Here is a 22,556-nt window from a genome sequence, read left to right as displayed (position 1 = left end):
TAATAACTACACCATAGGAGATGCACCAGTGTTTGAAATAACCGTTTTTAATCTATATTTATTTATATTGACATCACCATGCATATTTTACTTTTATACTTGAAGATTTGACAAAGGCAGATACTGATATATGTATTTTTTGATATGTTGAATAAATCAACCTTTTTGAGTACTCCCATTTATTGTAAGTTGTTTGCTTGGATAAAGGGCTATCTTGCACTTTAATCATTTCATTGAAAACATTTGGGAAAATGTTTTTATATCCTTTTAAAAATCATTAAGCTTACATTATCAATATTTGAAGCAATGTCACATGAGGCCATAAAGTGGGTAAGATTCTTAAAGGAAGGTTGACATTTGGTTCCATGCATACCTATCTCTTCATGGTGATATGTTCATGTTAAGAATATGTGACGGGCGTATCATGTGCCGTGGCGGTGCACTTTATTTCTGTTTATATTAGTAGAGTTACATCTGTTATAGTTATTCATGGGGAAAAATCCATACCTTTCCTTAATAATTTCAAATCTATAGCTTCCAGATTATGTATACCCCCATCAAAAACTGAAGTCTGGCACCATACAGCTGAGCTATTTAAATCACTCGGGATTAAAATTGTATGTAATTTCATGAAAAAACACAGATAATGATTCCTTATCACCTTGGTAAAATGTTTGTCAAAAATAAAGGAAATATATCGCATTATGGACTTGATAAATAATTGAATGAAAACAGAGTTATTGTCCTTGGATTCAATATTTTGAAACATATAATTGACTATTCAAATATAACTAAGAATTTTGAATTATTTTATGGCTAACAAGATTTTTTACAATAACTATTGAAAAAGATTCCAACAAAATTTATGTTCTTATCATTAAATTATTGACTTTGCAAAATCCTATGACGTCACACGAGTGTGGAACTACGTTAATATATGAAAATACTTTATTCCTTTTTAGCTCTTCTGAGCCGAAGGCTCAAAGAGCTAATCATATGGCCATATGTCTGGCGTGTGGTGTGCGTCAACCTTTTGGAAAAAGGGCTATATCTCAAGAACCTCTTAGCCAATTTTTGTCAAATTTGTCACAGGGTATCCTTGGGCCAAGGTCTTTCATTTGTACTAAAACTAGGGTTGTGACCCTTTAACAAGGGGAGATAATTGGGAAAATGCAAACAAAAGTAGTGGTTGCTAAAAAAATCTTCTCAAGAACCACTGGGCAAATTATCACCAAACTTATGCACAAGGATGAGGATAGGTTGTAGATAAGAAATTGTTCAAGGCATCATCCGGGAGCAAAGGGTGTTGTCTCAAGGTCACTTCAAAGTTGACCTTAAATTTTGTTTTGTTAAAACTTTGATATTTTGCGTAGTATAAGGACTAGGATCATCAAATTTTGTCAGTTGATGCATCTTAGGACCTAATATCATGTTGTCTCAAAAGTAGGTCATGGTGACCTACTTTTTGAATTTCGCAGGTAATTATTATTAAATGGATTTTGATGCATATCTTGGACACTTGAGTCTATGATCATCAAAAGTTTTCAGTTGATGGATCATGGGACCTTGAAGTGTGTCATGTGAAAAGTATGTCACCATGACCTACTTTCTGAATTTTATGAATACATTTTAGGTTGTTATTTCAGATACCGGAAGGTTTAGAATCATCAAACCTTGTAAGTTGATGCGTCTAGAGGCCTCGAAACTTAGTTATTAAAAAAAGTAGGTGACCTACTTTTTACAGACATTCAAATTTCACATTTTCAATTTTAGATGCATATTTTGGACACTATGAAAGCTAGGATCATCAAACTCTGTCAGTTGGTGCATGTTGAGTCTTCATAGTTTGTTGATCAAAAAGTAGGTCACTGTTACCTACTTTTGGAATTTGACGGCTATATTTTAATATTTTTCACATACTATTTGACTTACAATTATCAAACTTTGTCAGTTGATGCATGTTGAGTCTTCAGAGTGTGTTGACTAAAAAGTAGGTCACCACGACCTATTTTTGGATTTTGACGGCTATATTTGAATATTTCGGATACTATTTGACTTCAATTATCAAACTTTGTCAGTTGATGCATCTTGAGTCTTTGGAGTGTGTCGACCAAAAAGTAGGTCACCATGACCTATTTTTGGAATTTGACGGCTATATTTGAATACTATTTGACTTGTCAGTTGATGCATCTTGAGTCTTCAGTGTGTCGACCAAAAGTAGGTCACCGTGACTTACTTTTGGACAGTTACATTTAAATTTTCAGGTACTAGTTGACTTAACATCATCAAACTTTGTTAATTGATCTTGGTTAGTGAGAATTTTTGCCTGTTCTACAATGTATCAGAAGAGCGATTTTAGGCCCATGGGCCTCTTGTTTTTCCTGATTTTTTGTTTTGTTACAGACTGAACTGCATAAAATATAATGACACACAATATTTCAACATTTACATCATAAATATTGACATTCATTGAATCTTTTCTCTTATATTGAAATTGACATTGCTTTCATCTGCAACAATGAATGCATGTTTGTTGCAAACTAATTCCATCTGGTTTTTTAATACCACTTGTATAATCATTACCAAATATGGAGTGTCATCAAGGTCAAAGGGTGCATTGGCTGTTCCATTTAACGTAACGAATGGGTCAACCATAGGGTATTTTAGTACTTAAAATCTAGTTTTTTATTTCAAAACGATGCATATAATATAATAGTAAACAATAAAATGAAGGTAGTTAGCATTGCAGAAAAAATGTGGGTAATGTAAAAAAAAAAATCTACAATGATTGCTACCTTCATCACCAGATGAAACAATGAAGAAAGCATTTTATTGTTTAAATAAGTAAGCTATGATATTTTATTTTTCAATGACTACTAGATCTAATGAACATTACATAATTTGGAGACAGTTGTAATCAAATCCCTCCAAGGAGACGTGTTTGTGAAACAAAAGACCACCAATACAGACAAAAACCATGTATGATAATGGTATTTCGGATCCCTGTATGATAATGGTATATCTGATTCCTGTATGATAATGATATTTCTGATCCCTGTATGATAATGGTATTTCTGATCCCTGTATGATAATGATATTTCTGGTCCCTATATGATGGTATTTCTGGTTCCTGTAGGATAATGGTATTTCTGGTCTTTCCCTGTATGATAATGGTATTTCTGATCCCTGTATGATAATGATATTTCTGGTCCCTATATGATGGTATTTCTGGTTCCTGTAGGATAATGGTATTTCTGGTCTTTCCCTGTATGATAATGGTATTTCTGGTTCCTGTATGATAATGGTATTTCTGGTCCCTGTATGAAAATGGTGTTTTTGGTTCATGTATGATAATGGTATATCTGATCCCTGTATCATATTGATATTTCTGATCCCTGTATGATAATGATATTTCTGATCCCTGTAGGATGGTATTTCTGATCCCTGTATGATAATGGTATTTCTGGTCCCTGTATGATAATGGTATTTCTGGTCCCTGTATGATAATGGTTTTTCTGGTATCTGTATGATGATGATATTTCTGGCCCCTGTATGATAATGGTATTTCTGATCCCCATATGAAAATGGTATTTCTGTTTTTTCCTTGTATTATAATGTTATTTCTGCTCCCTGTATGATAATAGTATTTCTGTTCCTTCCTTGTATGATAATGGTATTTCTGGTCTTTCCCTGTATGATAATGGTATTTCTGGCCAATGTATGATAATTATATTTCCTATCCCTGTATGATAATGGTATTTCTGGTCCCTGTATGATAATGGTATTTCTGGCCCATGTCTGATAATGATATTTCTGATCCTGTATGAAAATGGTGATATTTCTGATCCCTGTATGAAAATGGTATTTCTGGTCCTTCCTTGTATGATAATGGTATTTCTGGCCCCTGTATGATAATGGTATTTCTGATCCTTGTATGATAATATTATTTCTGGTCCCTGTATGATAATGATCTTTCTGGTCCCTGTATGATAATGATATTTCTTATCCCTGTATGATAATTATATTTCCAATCGCTGTATGATTATATTTCTGGTCCCTGTATGATAATCATATTTCTGTCCCCTGTATGATAATGGTATTTCTTATCCCTGTATGATAATTATATTTCTTAACCCTGTATGATAATGGTATTTCTGATCCCTGTATGATAATAGTATTTCTGGTCCCTGTATGATAATGATATTTCTGATCCCTGTATGATAATGGTATTTCTGGTCCCTGTATGATAATGGTATTTCTGGTCCTTCCTTGTATTATAATGGTATTTCTGGTCCCAGAATGATAATAGTATTTCTGGTCCTTTCTTGTATGATAATGGTATTTCTGGTCTTTCCCTGTATGATAATGGTATTTCTGGCCCCTGTATGATAATGGTATTTCTGGTCCCTGTATGATATAGGTATTTTTTATCCCTGTATGATGGTATTTCTGGTCCCTGTATGATAATTGTATTTCTGGCCCCTCCTTGTATGATAAAGGTATTTGAGGTCCCTGTACGATATTATTTCTGGTCCCTGTATGATAATGATATTTCTGGTTCCTGTATGATAATGGTATTTCTGGTCCCTGTATGATAATGATATTTCTTATCCCTGTATGATAATGATATTTCCGATCCCTTTATGATAATTGTATTTCTGGTCCCTGTATGATAATAGTATTTCTGGTCCTTCCTTGTATGATAATGGTATTTCTGGTCTTTCCCTGTATGATAATGCTATTTCTGTTCTTTCCCTGTATGATAATGGTATTTCTGATCCCTGTATCATGATGACATTTCTGATCCCTCTATAATAATATTTCTGATCCCTGTATGATGGTGGTATTTCTGATCCCTGTATAATAATATTTCTGATCCCTGTATGATAATGGTATTTCTGGTCCCTCCTTGTGTGATAATGGTATTTCTGGTCCCTCTATGATGATATTTCTGATCCCTTTATGATGGTATTTCTGGTCCCTGTATGATAATGGTGTTTCTGATCCCTGTATAATAGTATTTCTGGTACTGTGTCATGATGGCATTTCTGATCTCTGTATACTATTTCTGATCCCTGTATGATGATGGTATTTCTGATCCCTGTATGATAATATTTCTGGTCCCTGTATGATAATATTTCTGGTCCCTGTATGATCATGGTATTTCTGGTCCCTGTATGATAATGATATTTCTGAGCTGTATGATGGTATTTCTGGTCCCTGTATGATAATGGTATTTCTGATCCTTCCCTGTATGATAATGGTATTTTTTGGTTCCTTTTTGATAGTATTTCTGGTCCCTGTATGATAATGGTTTTTCTGATCCCTGTTTGATGATGGCATTTTTTTATCCCTGTATGATAATGATATTTCTGATCCCTGTATGATAATAGTATTTCTGATCCCTGTATGATGATGGTATTTCTTATCCCTATATGATAAAGATATTTCTGGTCCCTGTATGATAAGGATATTTCTGATCCCTGTATGATAATGGTATTTCTGATCCCTGTATGATAATGGTATTTCTTATCCTTGTATGATAATGGCATTTTTGGTTCCTGTATGATGATGGTATTTCTGGTTCTTGTATGATAATGGTGTCTCTGATCTCTGTATGATAATAGTATTTCTGGTCCTAGTATGATAATGGTCTTTCTAGTCTTTCCCTCTATGATAATGGTATTTCTGATCCCTGTATAATATTTCAGATCCCTTTATGATAATGGTATTTCTGGTCCCTCCTTGTATGATAATGGTATTTCTGATCCCAGTATGATAATGATATTTCTGATCCCTTTATGATGGTATTTCTAGTCCCTGTATGGTAATGGTGTTTCTGATCCCTGTATGATAATAGTATTTTTTGTCCCTGTATGATAATGGTATTTGTGTTTTCCCTGTATGATAATGGTATTTCTGATCCCTGTATAATATTTCTGATCCCTGTATGATAATGGTATTTCTGATCCCTGTATGATAATGGTATTTCTTATCCTTGTATGATAATGTCATTTTTGGTTCCTGTATGATGATGGTATTTCTGGTTCTTGTATGATAATGGTGTCTCAGATCCCTGTATGATAATAGTATTTCTGGTCCCTGTATGATAATGGTTTTTCTGATCCCTGTATGATGATGGCATTTTTTATCCCTGTATGATAATGATATTTCTGATCCCTGTATGATAATAGTATTTCTGATCCCTGTATGATGATGGTATTTCTTATCCCTGTATAATATTTCTGGTCCCTGTATGATAATGGTATTTCTGATCCCTGTATGATGATGGTATTTCTGATCCCTGTATATTTCTGATCCCTGTATGATGATATTTCTGATCCCTGTATGATAATAGTATTTCTGGTCCTTGTATGATAATGGTATTTCTGATCCCTGTATGATGATTGTATTTCTGATCCCTGTATGATGATGGTATTTCTGATCCATGTATGATATTTCTGATCCATGTATGATAATAGTATTTCTGGTCTCTGTATGCTAATGGTATTTCTGATCCTTCCCATAAAACTCAAAATTCTAAAGCGACTATAGATCTATATTTTATTAAAGTGATCATGTCCAATACAGTTTCACACAAATTGTCTGATATTTACAGTCATTTGGAGAACACAGCATTTTTAAAGTTGACAAAATTTCTGGATACATGTAATAAATTAAACTGAGTTTAAATGCTTATTTTTTTTATTGTATTTCTGTCAGAAAACACGAAGAGCAGCTTTGAACAAACACATTTTCCCATTAGATATGTATACTGAAAAGAAAAATATATGGCTTAGATGGGAAATTTGTTCAGGTCTCCGCATGAATGTTCTCTAGAGCAAAAACTGAAAAATTAGCCATTGAAAATAGTGACAAAATGTTATGTGTCATTTTCATCAAATTGAGAGTTAAAGCTGGATTACACTGCTCAAGATTCTTGCACAAAACACACAATTTAGTTTGAAAAGCACAAAAATGGATGTTAATGTACAATTATGACCCTACAGTGTTTGTCACAGACGCTTCTCTTACAGAGACTAGGCTTTCACTGTGTTTAGCAAGAGAAGTTGGCATTTTTGTAATTGGGCATCAAAGTAAATATGTAATGAGCAAGTGGTCATAAGTAAAATTTGCATTTATTTTAAGCATAGATTGAAGTCAGAAATAAAGACTTAAATCTAAAATTAATTTCATTCCCTGAAATTAGAGTGCTAAAACAATTAACTACCAGTAATTAAAACAAAGAACAAATTACAGGTAACAATTATCATATTTTATTGCACCATTACAAGACCATTTTTAACTTGAAAAGTCCCACATATTTTTTTTTTTTTTTTTTTTGATTTGGTCTCAAAAAAAAAAAAAAATTCAGGTACTCTATAATATGTAAATATATGTGCTGTTAAGCGCATATATACAAATTTCAATGTTTGCAATAGAGAGAAAATTCTCTGGTAAAGATACACAGGAAATAAATATATGTTAATACTATTATGACTCATCATCAAAATTAAGGAAACTGACAAGTTAATCACAGACATCAGGAAGTGTGTTAGCTGCTCAATATCTCTCTCAATTCATTAAAACTTCTACCTATCAAAAAATGTACTCATGATTTGCTTTCATAATGTGTCCCATATACATGCATGCATGTTCCCTGTAAAATGTTTGCTGTTAAATATAAGGTGTACAGGAATTTTGTAAACAAATACATTGAAATATTGAGAAAAACAATTAATAATTTCATGATATTGACAGATGACAAACTGAGAACAACAATTTTGGACACATTTCTAAATTTTATGTAACATACATGTACCAAACAAAGTTGCTCTCTTCAGTGTGAAGTCCAGGTAGTTCTACAGAGTGCAATTTGAGATTCACTTCATTAAACTTCCTGTTTATACAAGTGGAAGACTCTGTAATACTTAATGTTGCATACTTTCCATAAAAAAAAAAATATAAGGACATGTAAAACACATTTTTTTAAAAAAAAGAGAACGTGGGAAGGAAAAGACTTAACACTGCATACACTGAGTGCATTTTAGATCTGTCACCTTAAATGAAATACATATAATGTGCTAACAAGAAATTGCGGACACCTCACTACAAATATACAATGCCTCTGTGTTATCCACCTGATAGCACTTGTTTCAAAATTAGTGCTGGGATTTTAAGGGTCAACCTCAACTTTTACACAATGATGAAGGGACTGTCCCGCTTGACTGATTTTCCCGTTGGTCAGTATTGATCCCATTAGTCTGAGTCTTCGTCATCTCCATAATCATTAGAATAGCTGTTCCTAGGTGCAGCTGAAAAACATATATAATGAAATTTTTAAAAACAACTTGCTGATATTACAGTTAATGTATAAACATTTGACTTAGATAAACTGCATGACCACTATATTTGATTGGATCAAAACTACCACAAAATTATCATATACAGATCCTGCAGAAGCTTGAACTACCACAAAATTATCATACAGATCCTGTGGAGGTTTGAACTACCACAAAATTATCATACAGATCCTGTGGAGGCTTGAACTACCACAAAATTATCATACAGATCCTGTGGAGGCTTGAACTACCACAAAATTATCATACAGATCCTGTGGAGGCTTGAACTACCACAAAATTATCATACAGATCCTGTGGAGGCTTGAACTACCACAAAATTATCATACAGATCCTGTGGAGGCTTGAACTACCACAAAATTATCATACAGATCCTGTGGAGGCTTGAACTTCATTAATTAAGGGTTGAAGAGAGTAACAGGTTAGAAATTCTTGGCTAACGAAGATGAAGTAGTCTACTCCGGATATACTGAGAGTCAGACGACCGACCTGAATTGTTCATTAATTATCTCCAAAGTTCAATATCAAGGGTCTCAGAGTCGACTCATCCACGATTTCCAACAAGAGGTGGTGTGTGTGTGTGGTATATATACAGCACCGTCTTATAAGCTTTAATTCAGAATCTTTAAAGCATGGTAAAACAAAATGTAGATGTATAAGTCTATTATGCTTAACTAGATATCTATGGAATTTCGACATCACAAACTAGGAACATGACACATCGCCTGGAGGAATTTACCCATAAAAGCTTCTGAAATAAAAGTTGTGTGAACATAAAGGTTCAAGATCAAAGATCCATGGTACCCAGCACATCTGCATGAAATGATCAGTTATTGGTATATGTCAAATATCAAAAGTCTACCGCAAAAGACAAAACAGTAACAGCCAGGACACAATTTGTAGCAGGTATCAATACAAATTATTCTCTTGAAGTCTTCAAATATCTTGATTGCCTATTCCTTCATTTTGTTTACATGAAGTATTCCTGCAAAAATGTACCACGTGTGTAAGTATATGATGTTAACTCGTTTGTTGTTTATTTATTTAAACGAAGCAAATATAGAGTTCGTTAATTCATTTCAGATATATTTTCGTCAGAATTCTGTTAGAATATTACTTCAAGAATCACCATATCATTTACTTTCACGGAAAGTTATATGCAATATATTGAAGTCCCAATTCATCTAACCCGAAGTTCAAACCCTCTCCTTCCTTGTATTCATGCACGAAAAAATATTATTTCGATGGATTTCACAAGTCTTTCGGCATTATTGTTTGCCTAAAATTTTAATACTTTATTAAACATGTTAACAAATCTTAAACTCAATGAAAGATATGCAGTGTCTCCTTTGATATCTGCAGAGTTTCATCTTCTCCCAACTGTATTCAGTTGCAGACCTGCTAGGTCGATGTCTGATTCTAAAATATTTTTCAATTCTTTCACAAACAATGTGTGCATTCCATTGACATAATTAAGAATTTTATGTGCAAGATATTAAATGATTTTATTTCACAAAACAGACACTGCCCGTCAAACTATATTCAATTGCGTAGGAGCTAGGGTGGTAGTGAAGTGGTGAATCCACAAGATGAACCCGTTGCCAGGTAAATAACGTTACTGGGGATTTACTTTTACTTCAATATAACAAATAGTTCAATATAACAGATATTTCAATATAAGTGACTTTAATATAAGTGGAGTAGACTGTAACTAGGATTGACAACCTATACATTGATTGTATATTGTTTATTGTCCCTCTTGAGAATTTTTCACTCATATGGAGACGTCACCATTGCTGGTGAAGGGTGGCAAAAATTAGGTCTTTGCTTGGTGCTTATAGCCTTTGAGCAGGGAGGGATCTTTATCACGCCACACCTGCTGTGACATGGGGTCTCGGTTTTTGCGTCTCATTCTAAGGACCGCCCCATTTAGTTGCCTCTTACGTCAAGCAAGGGGTACTGAGCACCTATTCTAACCTGGATCCCCATGGACTGACAATCTATACACATGAGTCCTTCAGGTAAATACAATAGATGTGCAAGTCTACAGGTCTTCACTGAGCTTCTTCACCAGTGTTACAGGAACAGCTAAGAGCTCTTGTATCATGCATCAAGTGAGTGAAATGAAAGCCTTTAACTAAAACACATCCAGATGGGTTTACCTGCTTGTTTGATCAATGCTGCACATTCTGGATCCTTGGTCAAATCCACAGGCAACCTATTATCATTGTTCTTAATATCCACTCTTGCTCCTAATAAAATATATAACAGACAATGAACATTTTTTGGGAATCTACATATATACATGTATTTTCATCATATGAATAAATACATTTATACATTAAGAATAGGAAGAAGTTTACCTTTTCCAATCAGCAGTTTGACTGCTTCAGCATGGTTCTTCCAGGCTGCTGAATGTAATGGAGTGTCTCCTAATTTATTCTGTCAAAGTAGAAAATTACTGACGTATTGTCTGACCATTTTGATTGTACAGGTGCATGAGATGACTGTCGAGGTACGTGTACAAGTTAACTCTGTGTAGGAACTTGTCTGTCTGTGTAGGAACTTGTCTGTGTACAAGTTAACTCTGTGTAGGAACTTGTCTGTCTGTGTAGGAACTTGTCTGTGTACAAATTAACCTTGTTTACAAACTTGTCTGTGTACAAATTAACTCTGTGTACAAACTTGTCTTAGTACAAGTTAAGTCTGTGTACGAACTTGTCTGTGTACAAATTTGTCTGTGTACAAGTTAAGTCTGTGTACAAATTCGTCTGTGTACAAGTTAACTCTGTAGGAATTTGTTCGAGTACAAGTTAACTGTGTACAAATTAACTTTGTGTACAAGTTAACTCTGTGTACAAGTTAATTCTGTGTACAAACTTGTCTGTGTACCAGTTGGTTTATGTACAAGTTGACTTTATTGTCTCTTACTTTCATTATGCTACATTGTAAGTGGATATTATTCATTATTTAAATGGGGTATGACCATTAAGAGAAAGGAAATTTTTTTGTGCACATCATTACATTGTTTGTGTGTTTCTTTTGTTTTACTTTTGTAATGCACATAAATGCAATAATTGTACTTCTATCTTCTTAATGGTTTATTTTTCTATTTGGTACATGTGTTCCACATATAAATGTAATTAATGTTTTAATATATAACGAGTCTGGGAAAGTCTATTAATTCATATCAAAGTACGAGTTATTATAAGGCTATAAGCTCAGTTAATTATCAACAAGGACCTACCTGAACATTGACCTGACAATTTGAGCTCAGTAATAGTTGTATGCAGTCCACATGTCCCCCATGTGCTGCCCAATGTAAAGGTGTGGATCCAGCTTTATCTAGAGCATTTACAGATACCTAAAATATGAATAATATTGTTAAAGGTGTGGATCCAGCTTTTATCTAGAGCATTTACAGATACCTGAAACATGAATAATATTGTTAAAGGCGTGGATCCAGCTTTTATCTAGAGCATTTACAGATACCTGAAACATGAATAATATTGTTAAAGGCGTGGATCCAGCTTTTATCTAGAGTATTTACAGATACCTGAAATATGAATAATATTGTTAAAGGCATGGATCCAGCTTTTATCTAGAGCATTTACAGACACCTATAACGTCAAAAAGATTGATAAAGGTCTAACTTTCTCCGTTATGGTTGTAACATACTGATTTCAGAATCTAAACAGAATTGAAACTCTTCAGACTAAGTTTAACTCACAAATGACATCACAATGTACATATAGGGACAAATGAAGAGCTCTTTCTGGAGAAGTTTTAATATTCACAAAGACATTTCTCCAAGAGTAAGCTCCCCTTTGCCCTACGAAATGACTCCATACAGGCCTGTAGATACACAACTACTACAGTCTCATCAAGTAACTGAGGACTGAATTCATTTCTTCATTTCATTTTAAAGATGCAATTGGCCAGTGTTTTAAAAAATAAAATTTCCTGGTAAAGTTGTCTTACATTATTTGATATGCATTCCCTCATGAAAGTGATGTTTCCTCGCCTGGCAGCCTCATGTAAAGGGTAGTCAATAGCTTCTGTATTCTGGTCCACTGCAAATATGCAAATAGAATAAAAAACACATTTTTCAGCCTCCAATATTTACAATAAAGCCCATGGGCTATGATGTTCACACACACCACCTTGCCATGACTCCATACAGGGATAGTTTTGCACCAGTAGGCCCTGAGAGAGAATTTCAGCTGATTCTAAATTTATCCAAAGATATTTCATGCTACAAAAGAGTGATGAATGCATAATTCATATTCAAATCAAATAGCCAGTGTCCCCTCATCTAGACACCAGGTTATATCACAGAAGTTATATGAAACCAGCATGTGCCATTATCACATAGTGATGACGTTTCGCTGGTGATTTGATCTGCTTGTTCATTATATGCTTTGTGTGGGTGTGAGAGCTAGGCAATATTTCACTTTAAACACCTTTATTTTCATGGTGTTGTTCACAGGGTAAGTTTAAAATACAATATTTCTGAAATTTAACATTTCATGTTTGTAGATTTCTCATTTTGCCCCAAGACTGATAATTTGAACAAACTTTACCCTACATGTGTATATAAGGATGCTGGCAAGTGACGTGGGTATTTTGGTCAAAAATGCAACAAATGTATAGACAGACAAATATATAATATATTTAACCTTGATCAGAAAGGCTCACTTATATCACAGTTTGGACGAGGCAAGCTAAACATATGACAATTTAACTTCTTTGTTTTTAAAATTATGATTTATTTCCCTACGTTCTTCTTCTGCTTCCTCTTGCAGAGCTGAGAACCATTTTAATTTGACCACTTGACATTCATAGTTACTTATTTTATGAGAAGGAAATAAACAATGTGCATTAAATTGTCAATTCGGGACAATTTTCTCATTTGCTGTTTGTGACCGTTAATGCTGATTTATCAGACACAAATTGAGTTTTACCGGTGACACAATTCAAACATAAAAATCATATCATTGTAGACAAGTGTAAATTGATTATTTTTATATTAATTTCCAATTTTGTCAGAACGTGATTGTCTTGGTATTTTTTGGATGTAGTTATAGTGCAGACGAGGGCTGACGTCATTCTTACTTCACGCTGCAGCATAGAACACACCGCTACTCTGCCTTTTTCTTTATACCATGTTATACTATTAAGAACCTTTGCTGTTATACAGGTGTGTATATTATGTATATTTGCTACATTTATGCTACTATTGTACATAATAGTATCATGTGTTATATTTAGTGTTGCTCTCACTATATATACCTGCATATGACTCTAGTGTTGAGTGGTTTGACCAAAGGTTGTGTGCACACATTACTTAAATAAACTACATGTATTAGGTTACTTTATGACATCACCAACCGTCATTCGATCTACCTTTGTACATAATTCATAATTGTTGTTTACTGATTTGTACTGCTAAAGATAAATTAAAGAAACGGACAAAAGTCTTGTCACTTGGCTACATCATCATCACAGCTTTACCGACGACACAGTTTAAACATAAAAATCATATGATCATCACAGTTTTTGATTTGCATGTATATACACATATTTAAAATTCATCATATATCACTTACCATAATTACTGGGAATAAGTCCTGTTTTCTTTCCACATTTTGCTTTCCACCAATCAGTGTTACTCATATCAAGAATATATAGAGTATCTCCCTCTTCAAATGACAATTCATCAACCTAAAAGTATAGAGCATATAATAACATGAATATGCAGCATATTAACATATAGCTTGCTCTCTCTCCCTCCATCTTCTTCGAACAGTGCAATGTATGATACACAAATTCAAAATTGGTCATGCGGCTGAAGATACAGACTGGTGTAACGAGTAGCGGTCACCCAGCCAAGTGCTGATCATGCTCGCCATTGCTTAACTTGTGTGATCAAGAGAGAGACTCTACCACATCACTAGAAAAGCTAGCTCACTAAGGAGACAGTTTAAGTTTTCTCTATACTGTTACACTTCCCCTCTGTTTAGGGAGGCTTCGTCCCGAAGCTTAGGGCGAGTTTTCTGTGAATGTTTGGCACCTCTTCAGCATCGCTGTTCCCGAAGACAATCACCATTGTTCCCAGACAAAACAATGTCTGTACATGGACACGGAGCTCCAGAAAGATTCTACCTGAAGCAAGCCCACCAAACATCAGAGTCGCTACGCTGCCACCATTTTGCAATGTGTAGCGGTCACCCATCCAATGGTTGATCATGATCCCCGTTGCTTAACTTGCGTGATTAAGAAAGAGACTAAAGAAGCTAGCTCACTAGCGAGGCAGGATAAGTTCCTTCTATACTGCCTGCGACACTGGTATGTAGCAAGATTTTAGCTTTATCCATTGCCTTGGGTTGAACTATTGTCTGTATTTGCATGGTTTTGCACTATTTTAGTGAGCTGGATATATAAAAGCACACTATTATATATGTACATTTTTTTCTCTCATATCTACGTATGTAAGATACAGATATTCAATGAAAGAAAGGTATGAAAGATATTTCTATCTTTAATATCATGTGACATTTTTCTTTCATATCCCATGACGTAATAATCAATACACAACTAGCCTGCAACTTCCCTCGATTGACAAGTTCACTAGCGTCCGCAAAGCTCTTGTACAAAAAATGACAGATTGTAATGTCCCTGATAATGTCTAAATGTATATGACCGGACACAAAAATACACATTCCTTGAACAACTACCTCACACTCAACAACAATCACAAATTCCTCATATCGAAAATGCTGTCGAGTACATCTATGTCATCCGGTGCATTATGTCAGTTCACAGAAACCCAGCCCACACGGGCTACTAGTTCTAGGCCTACCTCCACATTCACTCTGCCAATGTCTACTGTCCCTATATGTGTCTCAGGTGAAACAAGTGCCTCCAATGTCCATGAGACTCGAGTCCTTGCACGTGTGGAAAACGGGGCCATGCCCATATCCACCAACAAAAACCACTTGGAATCTCTTTCACACACTCGCCGTTAAATATCTGCTCAATTAATATCAATGCTCCTTTAAGAAAGCGTGCAGTTGTGAATTCAGATTCTGATTAGGTCTGTCAAAATGTTTCGCGCTGATGGACTGCCGAGTGACGTCATGCATCACCCTGATTATTGATTTATTGTGTACTTATTCAAAGAGGAATAATTCGACTAATACAATTCCCTTATACACTCGTCGGCCAATATTTTGTCAGCAACATAGTTGTCAAAATGAAGGTCGTATAATTCGATTCTGGTGTTATTTTTAATGTACAGCGAAAAATTAATTATGTGGAGAATTCTCAAAATGGCGTCGCTAGGCACAAGGAAAACAGAAAATTTCTAGAAATATGAGAGAAAAATACTCTCTTATGAGTTGCCATGAAATACTAAGGTGATTCCACCCTCGGGGTTGCAAACAAGCTGTGAAATCTGAGGCTTTGCAAAAAAGCTGTGAAACAGCCTCGGATTCTGGAATCTGTGCAATACCCCCAAAAAAGTGCTATACCCAGAAAAAAGTACACTATACCCAATACTGCGATAATATACACAGGATATCCTCTTAGATGGGTTGAGAAATGGTTATCTGGAAAAAATGGTACACTGAATTGGTACTGTTACCGTTATACAGCCAATTCATAGAAAAATCCAATACATCCGGCGCTATTTCCCGGCGCCATTGCTTGTGACGTATTATAAGGTATACCACGCCCGATCAAATTAAAGACGATGATGTAGTTTAAATGTTGGTGGGTTTTTCTAAGTTTATAAATTCAAGTATATGTATAATTTTTTATTTTTTAATGTAAGATGATGCCCCATCACCTGTCATTTTGTCACCAAAATGAATTCAATGGATTTTTAATTTATTTTTTTTATTAAATATCATGAATTTAACACCAGTATTTAATTATTTCAAACACTTAACACTTTTTAATCTCAAGAGTAGGCATGAGTATGTAATTTAAGTGATTAAATAATTTTTTTGCAAGACAAAATTTCTTCCTTACAAATTGTTTACACTATAAGCTATGTATATTGCTTATTTACCGGGGGGGGGGGGGGGGGGGGGGGGGGGGGGGGGGGGGATGCACCACAGGCACCACAGGTTAAACAAGCAATTAATTATAACAATGAAAATAAATAACAATCATTCGGAGGTACTGATACTGGCAAAGTTAACACTTCTGCACTGCACACATCTATAATTACATTTATACATGAAATACTAATTGTAGACAGGATTTAAATTAACAACCTGATATATTAGATAAGTTAACCCAACTGTTTCAGAAACAGCTGAAAATGATATTGTTGCTTGAATACATATAAAACTGCAATCAAATCAGTATAATTATAGTTTAGTAAGTACAGTATGCAAGTATAAAAAAATATGCACATGCAGGCTCCTTTAACGTAGTATTTGTTTTCTCTTTTTTAATTGTTTTATTAGTACATACCTATTCCATTTAGAAATTCAATGAGAATTTTTAAAAGAAATGGTTGCCATAACTGGAAATTAACATATATTTATCCATTGATATGTAAACATAGTATACAGTACTAGGTCATAAGTAAGTTCCCAAAGAAAATGTTCACTATATATTTAATACAAAACCATATACTTTTAAACAATTTTTCTGACCGCATTTCTTCATCAATTTTGATGAAATAAAAAGCACTGATCTCAGAAGTATTCACAGTAGCATATAATAATTTAAGAATAAATATATGATAATATATTGTAAAGATATGACGATTTTAACACGAATCTTAATTTGAGAGTATATACTATTTATATAAGTATGTGTAATTTGAGGGGGGGGGGGGGGGGTGTAAGAGAAGATTTTGAAAAAAAGATAGATTTGCATTAAATATATAGAGAAAATTCTCTTTGTGAACTTACTTATGGCCAACTACTGTAGTAAGGAATACCGTTATGTACAGAAATGAAACGTACGTTACAAGCCAGAGCAGGTATTTTATATTTCATTATCAGTGATATATAAAAGGTACGCATAACAACAGATTTTTTGATGAAGTTCGATAGCATGAATGAGTTGAAAAATGATAAGTTCTATTGTGTGTTTTTCAAATTGGTAAATCGCAGAGCTCAGATAAGGTGCGTATCAGCGTAAATACTCATTAAATTTTACCAAATACGCATTTAAGTTGAAAATCATGCGTATAATTACTCATTAGCGAATGTAAATACGCTTTACACTCCCAAAGTAATGCTTATTAGTCCGCGTATTTGTGATACATGTAGTATGATATAAATATGAATTATCTATTCATATGAAGTGAGGTTAGCCCAGGGATTGATCATACATGATATTTAGCGCTATGAAATACATTTGGATGACAATCACAATTTTGAAAAATTGGAAGAGTTAACTCAAAACACTATTATATATTCCTAATTGTTATACTTTCTTTCTTAAAGAGTTATTGTGCGGTCGAAAGCACAGGGAAAAAACCCCTTGTATTATCGATCGTGGACGAATGATATACAAAATTAGATCATAATCATGTGACTTGAATGTCTGACATATTCAAATTTAATGCATCAATGATAAATATCAAATTTCAAATGACGATGAATAGTTTTAAATTAAAGAACTACAAAGGATTTTCTCCGTAAATAGCTGGAGCGGCCTTTTAGTATAAACTTTAAGTTCAAGTTTAACGGAAGAAGTATCGTTTATCTGGTGACATCTTCTGTGCTGTGCAAAAGAACAACGATAATCAGTAAATTAAAAAAATACACTTTTGAATTCTTCTGAAAAGCAAAATACTCATTGATTAGAAAATCAGGGGGTAAATACTCTTTGTGATAAAAAATTAACTGGAGCTCTGTAAATGTGTATCTTCTAAAGTCATGTCGCCGATCCATAGGTTTCATTTTTTAAAAGAGAATAGAGCCTTTGATTTATCCAAATTTTAATATTGTGTTCTCTTAGCGTATGGATAAGAATGAAACGTACAGTATTTCATGTTTTGAAAAAACGACTTTTTCAATGCAATATATGCCTGGTGAAAATAGTATAATACATGAAACATGAAATACTGTACGTTTCATTCATCTTGCGTATTTGTAATCGAATATAAAAAATTATGAAATGTCCTTAACCTTTGTTTAAGCAACAATGCATTGTTCGAAACCTGCGTTACTGACTAGCATACGTTACCAAATCATACGACATTGTGTTAAAAATTTGTCTAACTTTGCACAAAGTATATGACCGCGTGGTTTTGAAGTAATTTATGTTTAAGATTCTAATGAAATCAGAAACAATGCAGAAATTAGTAATTGGATACAAGTTTGACGAGATCACTGATTTTGAAATCTGGTGATGTAAACAAATTTAACATGGATATGCCAATTTTTAGACGATATTGTTCCCATTTCTGAAATTGTAGATGATGATTCTGACTACATATAATTACGACATTATGGGGGGATGCACCTTATATATTGTAACGTACATTTCTTATATCATAAACTACTCAATTGTATTGAAGATCGAACTTTACTTTCCGTCAATCATGATACATTATTTCCACTGTCAGAGAATGATAGTGTCAAATATTCCAAACATTAATATATATTGTTTGTAACATACCACCATCATATTTATACAAATCAGGACATTAGCCATAAGAAAAATATGAATTTTTGAATCATTCATAGTTTCCATATGTTTCCAGCTCTAGCCACGTGAAGGCCTCCTTTCTGTAGAGCCATAATTTCTGTTTTTGAAATGAAAAATTTATAGCCAAAGGACCAAAACCATGAAGAGTAGAACATACAAAAAAATTATATAAAAAATAAATAAATTTTGTGATACTAACATTAACCAATTTCAGTTGTTGATAATTTGTTTTTCTACTGTGTGAAATAAAATTAGTGAAGCGTAATAACCAAAACCATAAAGAATGTAGTGGACAACAATGTAAATTACACAAAAAATCTATGGTATTTCATTAACATAATACAATTTTTCTGTTTGTAAAAAAGAAAGTATTAAAGTCAAAGGACCAAAGCCATAAAAATGCACTAGATAAAAAAATGTAAATACTATATTTGTACAATAACATTATCATAGAATTACAAACATTTAATGAAACAACTGAATTTCTTCCTAACCTACACAAGATCAAGCTGTATTCACTGGACACACCCGTCTGTCGGGGGAGGAATAAGCCTGAAAGTAACCCTACTCTAAGTTCTAACCTACATAATATCAAGCTGTATTCACTGGACACACCCGTCTGGCGGGGGAGGAATAAGCCTGAAAGTAACCCTACTCTAAGTTCTAACCTACATATTCATTTTTTAAAAATTATAATGTAGTAAATTTTGAGAATTTTGAGAGCAGGGTTACTTTCAGGCTTATTCCTACCCCGCCAGACGGGTGTGTCCACTGAATACAGCTTGATCTTGTGTAGGTTAGAACTTTGAGTAGGGTTACTTTCAGGCTTATTACTCACCCATTCCATTTGCATTTTGTTAATTTTAATGTTCATATGTTCTGGCCTTTAGCTGCATAACTTTTTTTATGCTAATATAATGTTACAAATGTTTTTTTTTTCAATTATGAATCTCATATGGTCTTTTAAAATTCTCTAAATATTTATTTTTTTGTTTTGTTGTGATGGTTTTTGTTGGCATCCTCTTTTTCCCAAACAAGGATATCGTAATGAAATATATAATCTTAATGATTTTTATATGAAACGGATTGTTTTATTTTTAAAAAAAATTATAATTATGTAATATTGAAATATTTTTGATAGTATTAAGTGTTTATATTCCTATCTCTTTTCATCTATTGATCTGTTCTTTTTATGGTCAAGGTCCTAAAATATTTCATTGCTTCATTTAAAAAACAAACTAAAGATGTTTCGTGTATTTTTAATTTTTGTCTCTCGTATTTATAGTTTTGGTCCTTTGGTTTTGATATTTTTATCTAACATGAGCAGAAAATGACATGCCAATGAAATTCTTGTTTGTAAATGTAAAACTAAAGATGTTTTAAATTTTTGTCTCTTATATTTTTGATAGTTTGGTTTCCTTTGGTTTCAATATTTTTTATTTAACATAAGCAAAAAATAAATTATAAATGTAAATTTACAGATGTTTTATGTGTTTTAAATTTTTGTATGTTGTGTTCTTCATGATTTTGGTCCTTTGGCTTTAAATTTTTCATTTAAAAAAAAAGACATTATGGCTCTACAGAAAGGAGGCCTCCACGTGGCTAGGGCTGGGAACATATGGAAACTATGAATGTTTAAATAAATTTCAAATTCATGTTTTCCTTATGGCTAACTTCCTTATTTATATTAGTGTGTATTTGTGTGTATTTGTCTTGCAAGAAAATTATTTAATCACTTAAATTACATACTCATGCCTGCCTTTGAGATTAAAAAGTGTTTGAAATAATTAAATACTGGTGTTAAATTCATGATATTTAATTTTAAAAAAAAAAAAAAATCCATTGAATTCATTTTGGTGACAAAATGACAGGTGATGGGGCATCAACTTATATTAAAAAATAAAAAAAATATACATATATTTGAATTTATAAACTTAGAAAAACCCACCATCATTTAAACTACATCATCGTCTTTAATTTGATCGGGCGTGGTATACCTTATAATACGTCAAAAGCAATGGCGCCGGGAAATAGCGCCGGATGTATTGGATTTTTCTATGAATTGGCTGTATAACGGTAACGGTACCAATTCAGTGTACCATTTTTTTCCAGATAACCATTTCTCAACCCATCTAAGAGGATATCCTGTGTATATTATCGCAGTATTGGGTATAGTGTACTTTTTTCTGGGTATAGCACTTTTTTGGGGGTATTGCACAGATTCCAGTAACCCCTTTTTTTGCAACCCTCGGGTGGAATCGCCTTATATTTCATGGTTACTCATAAGAGAGTCTTATAATCTCATATTGATAACTTTTTAGTTTCTCCCTACATCACTAGTTCAACTTCAACACATTGACAAGGTTGAGTAATGTCATGCCCAAAACAACCAGAAATACCTTTTAAAGGTATTAGTTTATATACCACATATTTGTGGAGAGAAACAATATACACAATATTGCACTTACCTGTTGAGCGTCATACCGATACATGGCCCTCACTACTTTGACGTGGCCTTTTATGAAATGAAAAAGAACAAAAAAATGTCTCTGTAACTTTTAAAAGTACTACTAATTATAGTTCACAAATGTTAATATTTTTAGTTTGACCTTTAGGTTCAGTTTAAAACTGGAGTCAAATTCATCTTGGGTGAGATTAGGTTCGGCAAGATATTTGGATTGACGCCTCGGTAACGGCGTCAGTCCAATCTCAGTCGAGATAGAGGCAACTTGAAATGCAAATGAAATAAATTTTGTCTATAATCATTCATTGCACAATTGGAAAATTTACCGCAACAAGCTTAGATGACACAACAGAATGCAAGTTTCATTGCATCGTATGCAGCATATCAGATCAAATGCAGACATTTTATTAACAATATTGTGAAGACTTCAACGTACGACCGCTCCCACCTAGGGTACAGGAGGTAAATATTCATAAAAATTCACTATAATGGAACCGGTCTGTTGCATTTACCTGGTTTTGGAACTGGAGGAGGAGGTCTACTTGGCCGTGCCGTAGAAGTCATCTCGCAGATGCAGATGCACCGGAAAAGTAATAATATCAGAATAAATAGGGAAGAGGAAGTAATTCTTGAATTTTTATTTACATGGAAGTAGAAGTCGAGCCCGACTATGAAAGTTTGAAACACGAGCCCGATGTTGAGAGAGGGTTTTTTTAAAATTTTATATTTGATTATTGAATCAGCCTCTGTGGTGGTTAGACAAGGTCAGTTCAAGGTAAACGGAGTTATCCGTAGTCAAAATCAATGTGCCAAAACCGGCCTAACAATCGGTATGAAACAAGTCATACAGCATTTGACCCAATGATAGGTTGTATCAATTGGCAAACTAGATTTTTATAACAACCATAGAAATTGCGAAATGCTGACTGTTGAAGATGTCTTTAATTATTTATACTTTTTTTTATTATAAGGAATTATTTTTTTAAGAGAGCAACAAACCACTATAATTCATTTCTGAATACAAGATATGGGACTCAGGGCTGGTGTGACTG

At 33.6% G+C, this 22,556-nt stretch overlaps 1 protein-coding gene across 1 annotated transcript; it reads right to left on the bottom strand.

Moving 5' to 3' along the window:
- Positions 1 to 6,550: 6,550 nt before the first annotated feature.
- LOC125649922 (osteoclast-stimulating factor 1-like) lies at positions 6,551 to 22,175 on the bottom strand. The gene is made up of 8 exons (XM_048877786.2): positions 22,017 to 22,175; positions 21,509 to 21,555; positions 13,970 to 14,084; positions 12,342 to 12,433; positions 11,608 to 11,724; positions 10,724 to 10,802; positions 10,523 to 10,612; positions 6,551 to 8,315 (listed from the first exon to the last, which is right to left on the bottom strand). Exons 1-8 carry the CDS (start codon positions 22,066 to 22,068, stop codon positions 8,260 to 8,262), a joined length of 648 nt encoding a protein of 215 aa, XP_048733743.1. The 5' UTR covers positions 22,069 to 22,175; the 3' UTR covers positions 6,551 to 8,259.
- Positions 22,176 to 22,556: the final 381 nt, after the last annotated feature.

Source organism: Ostrea edulis, chromosome 5 (genome assembly GCF_947568905.1).
Source record: "Ostrea edulis chromosome 5, xbOstEdul1.1, whole genome shotgun sequence".
In the NCBI taxonomy this organism is placed as follows: Eukaryota; Metazoa; Mollusca; class Bivalvia; order Ostreida; family Ostreidae; genus Ostrea; species Ostrea edulis.
Note: the sequence above shows the minus strand (reverse complement) of the source record. Positions and strands in the feature narration are given on the sequence as shown.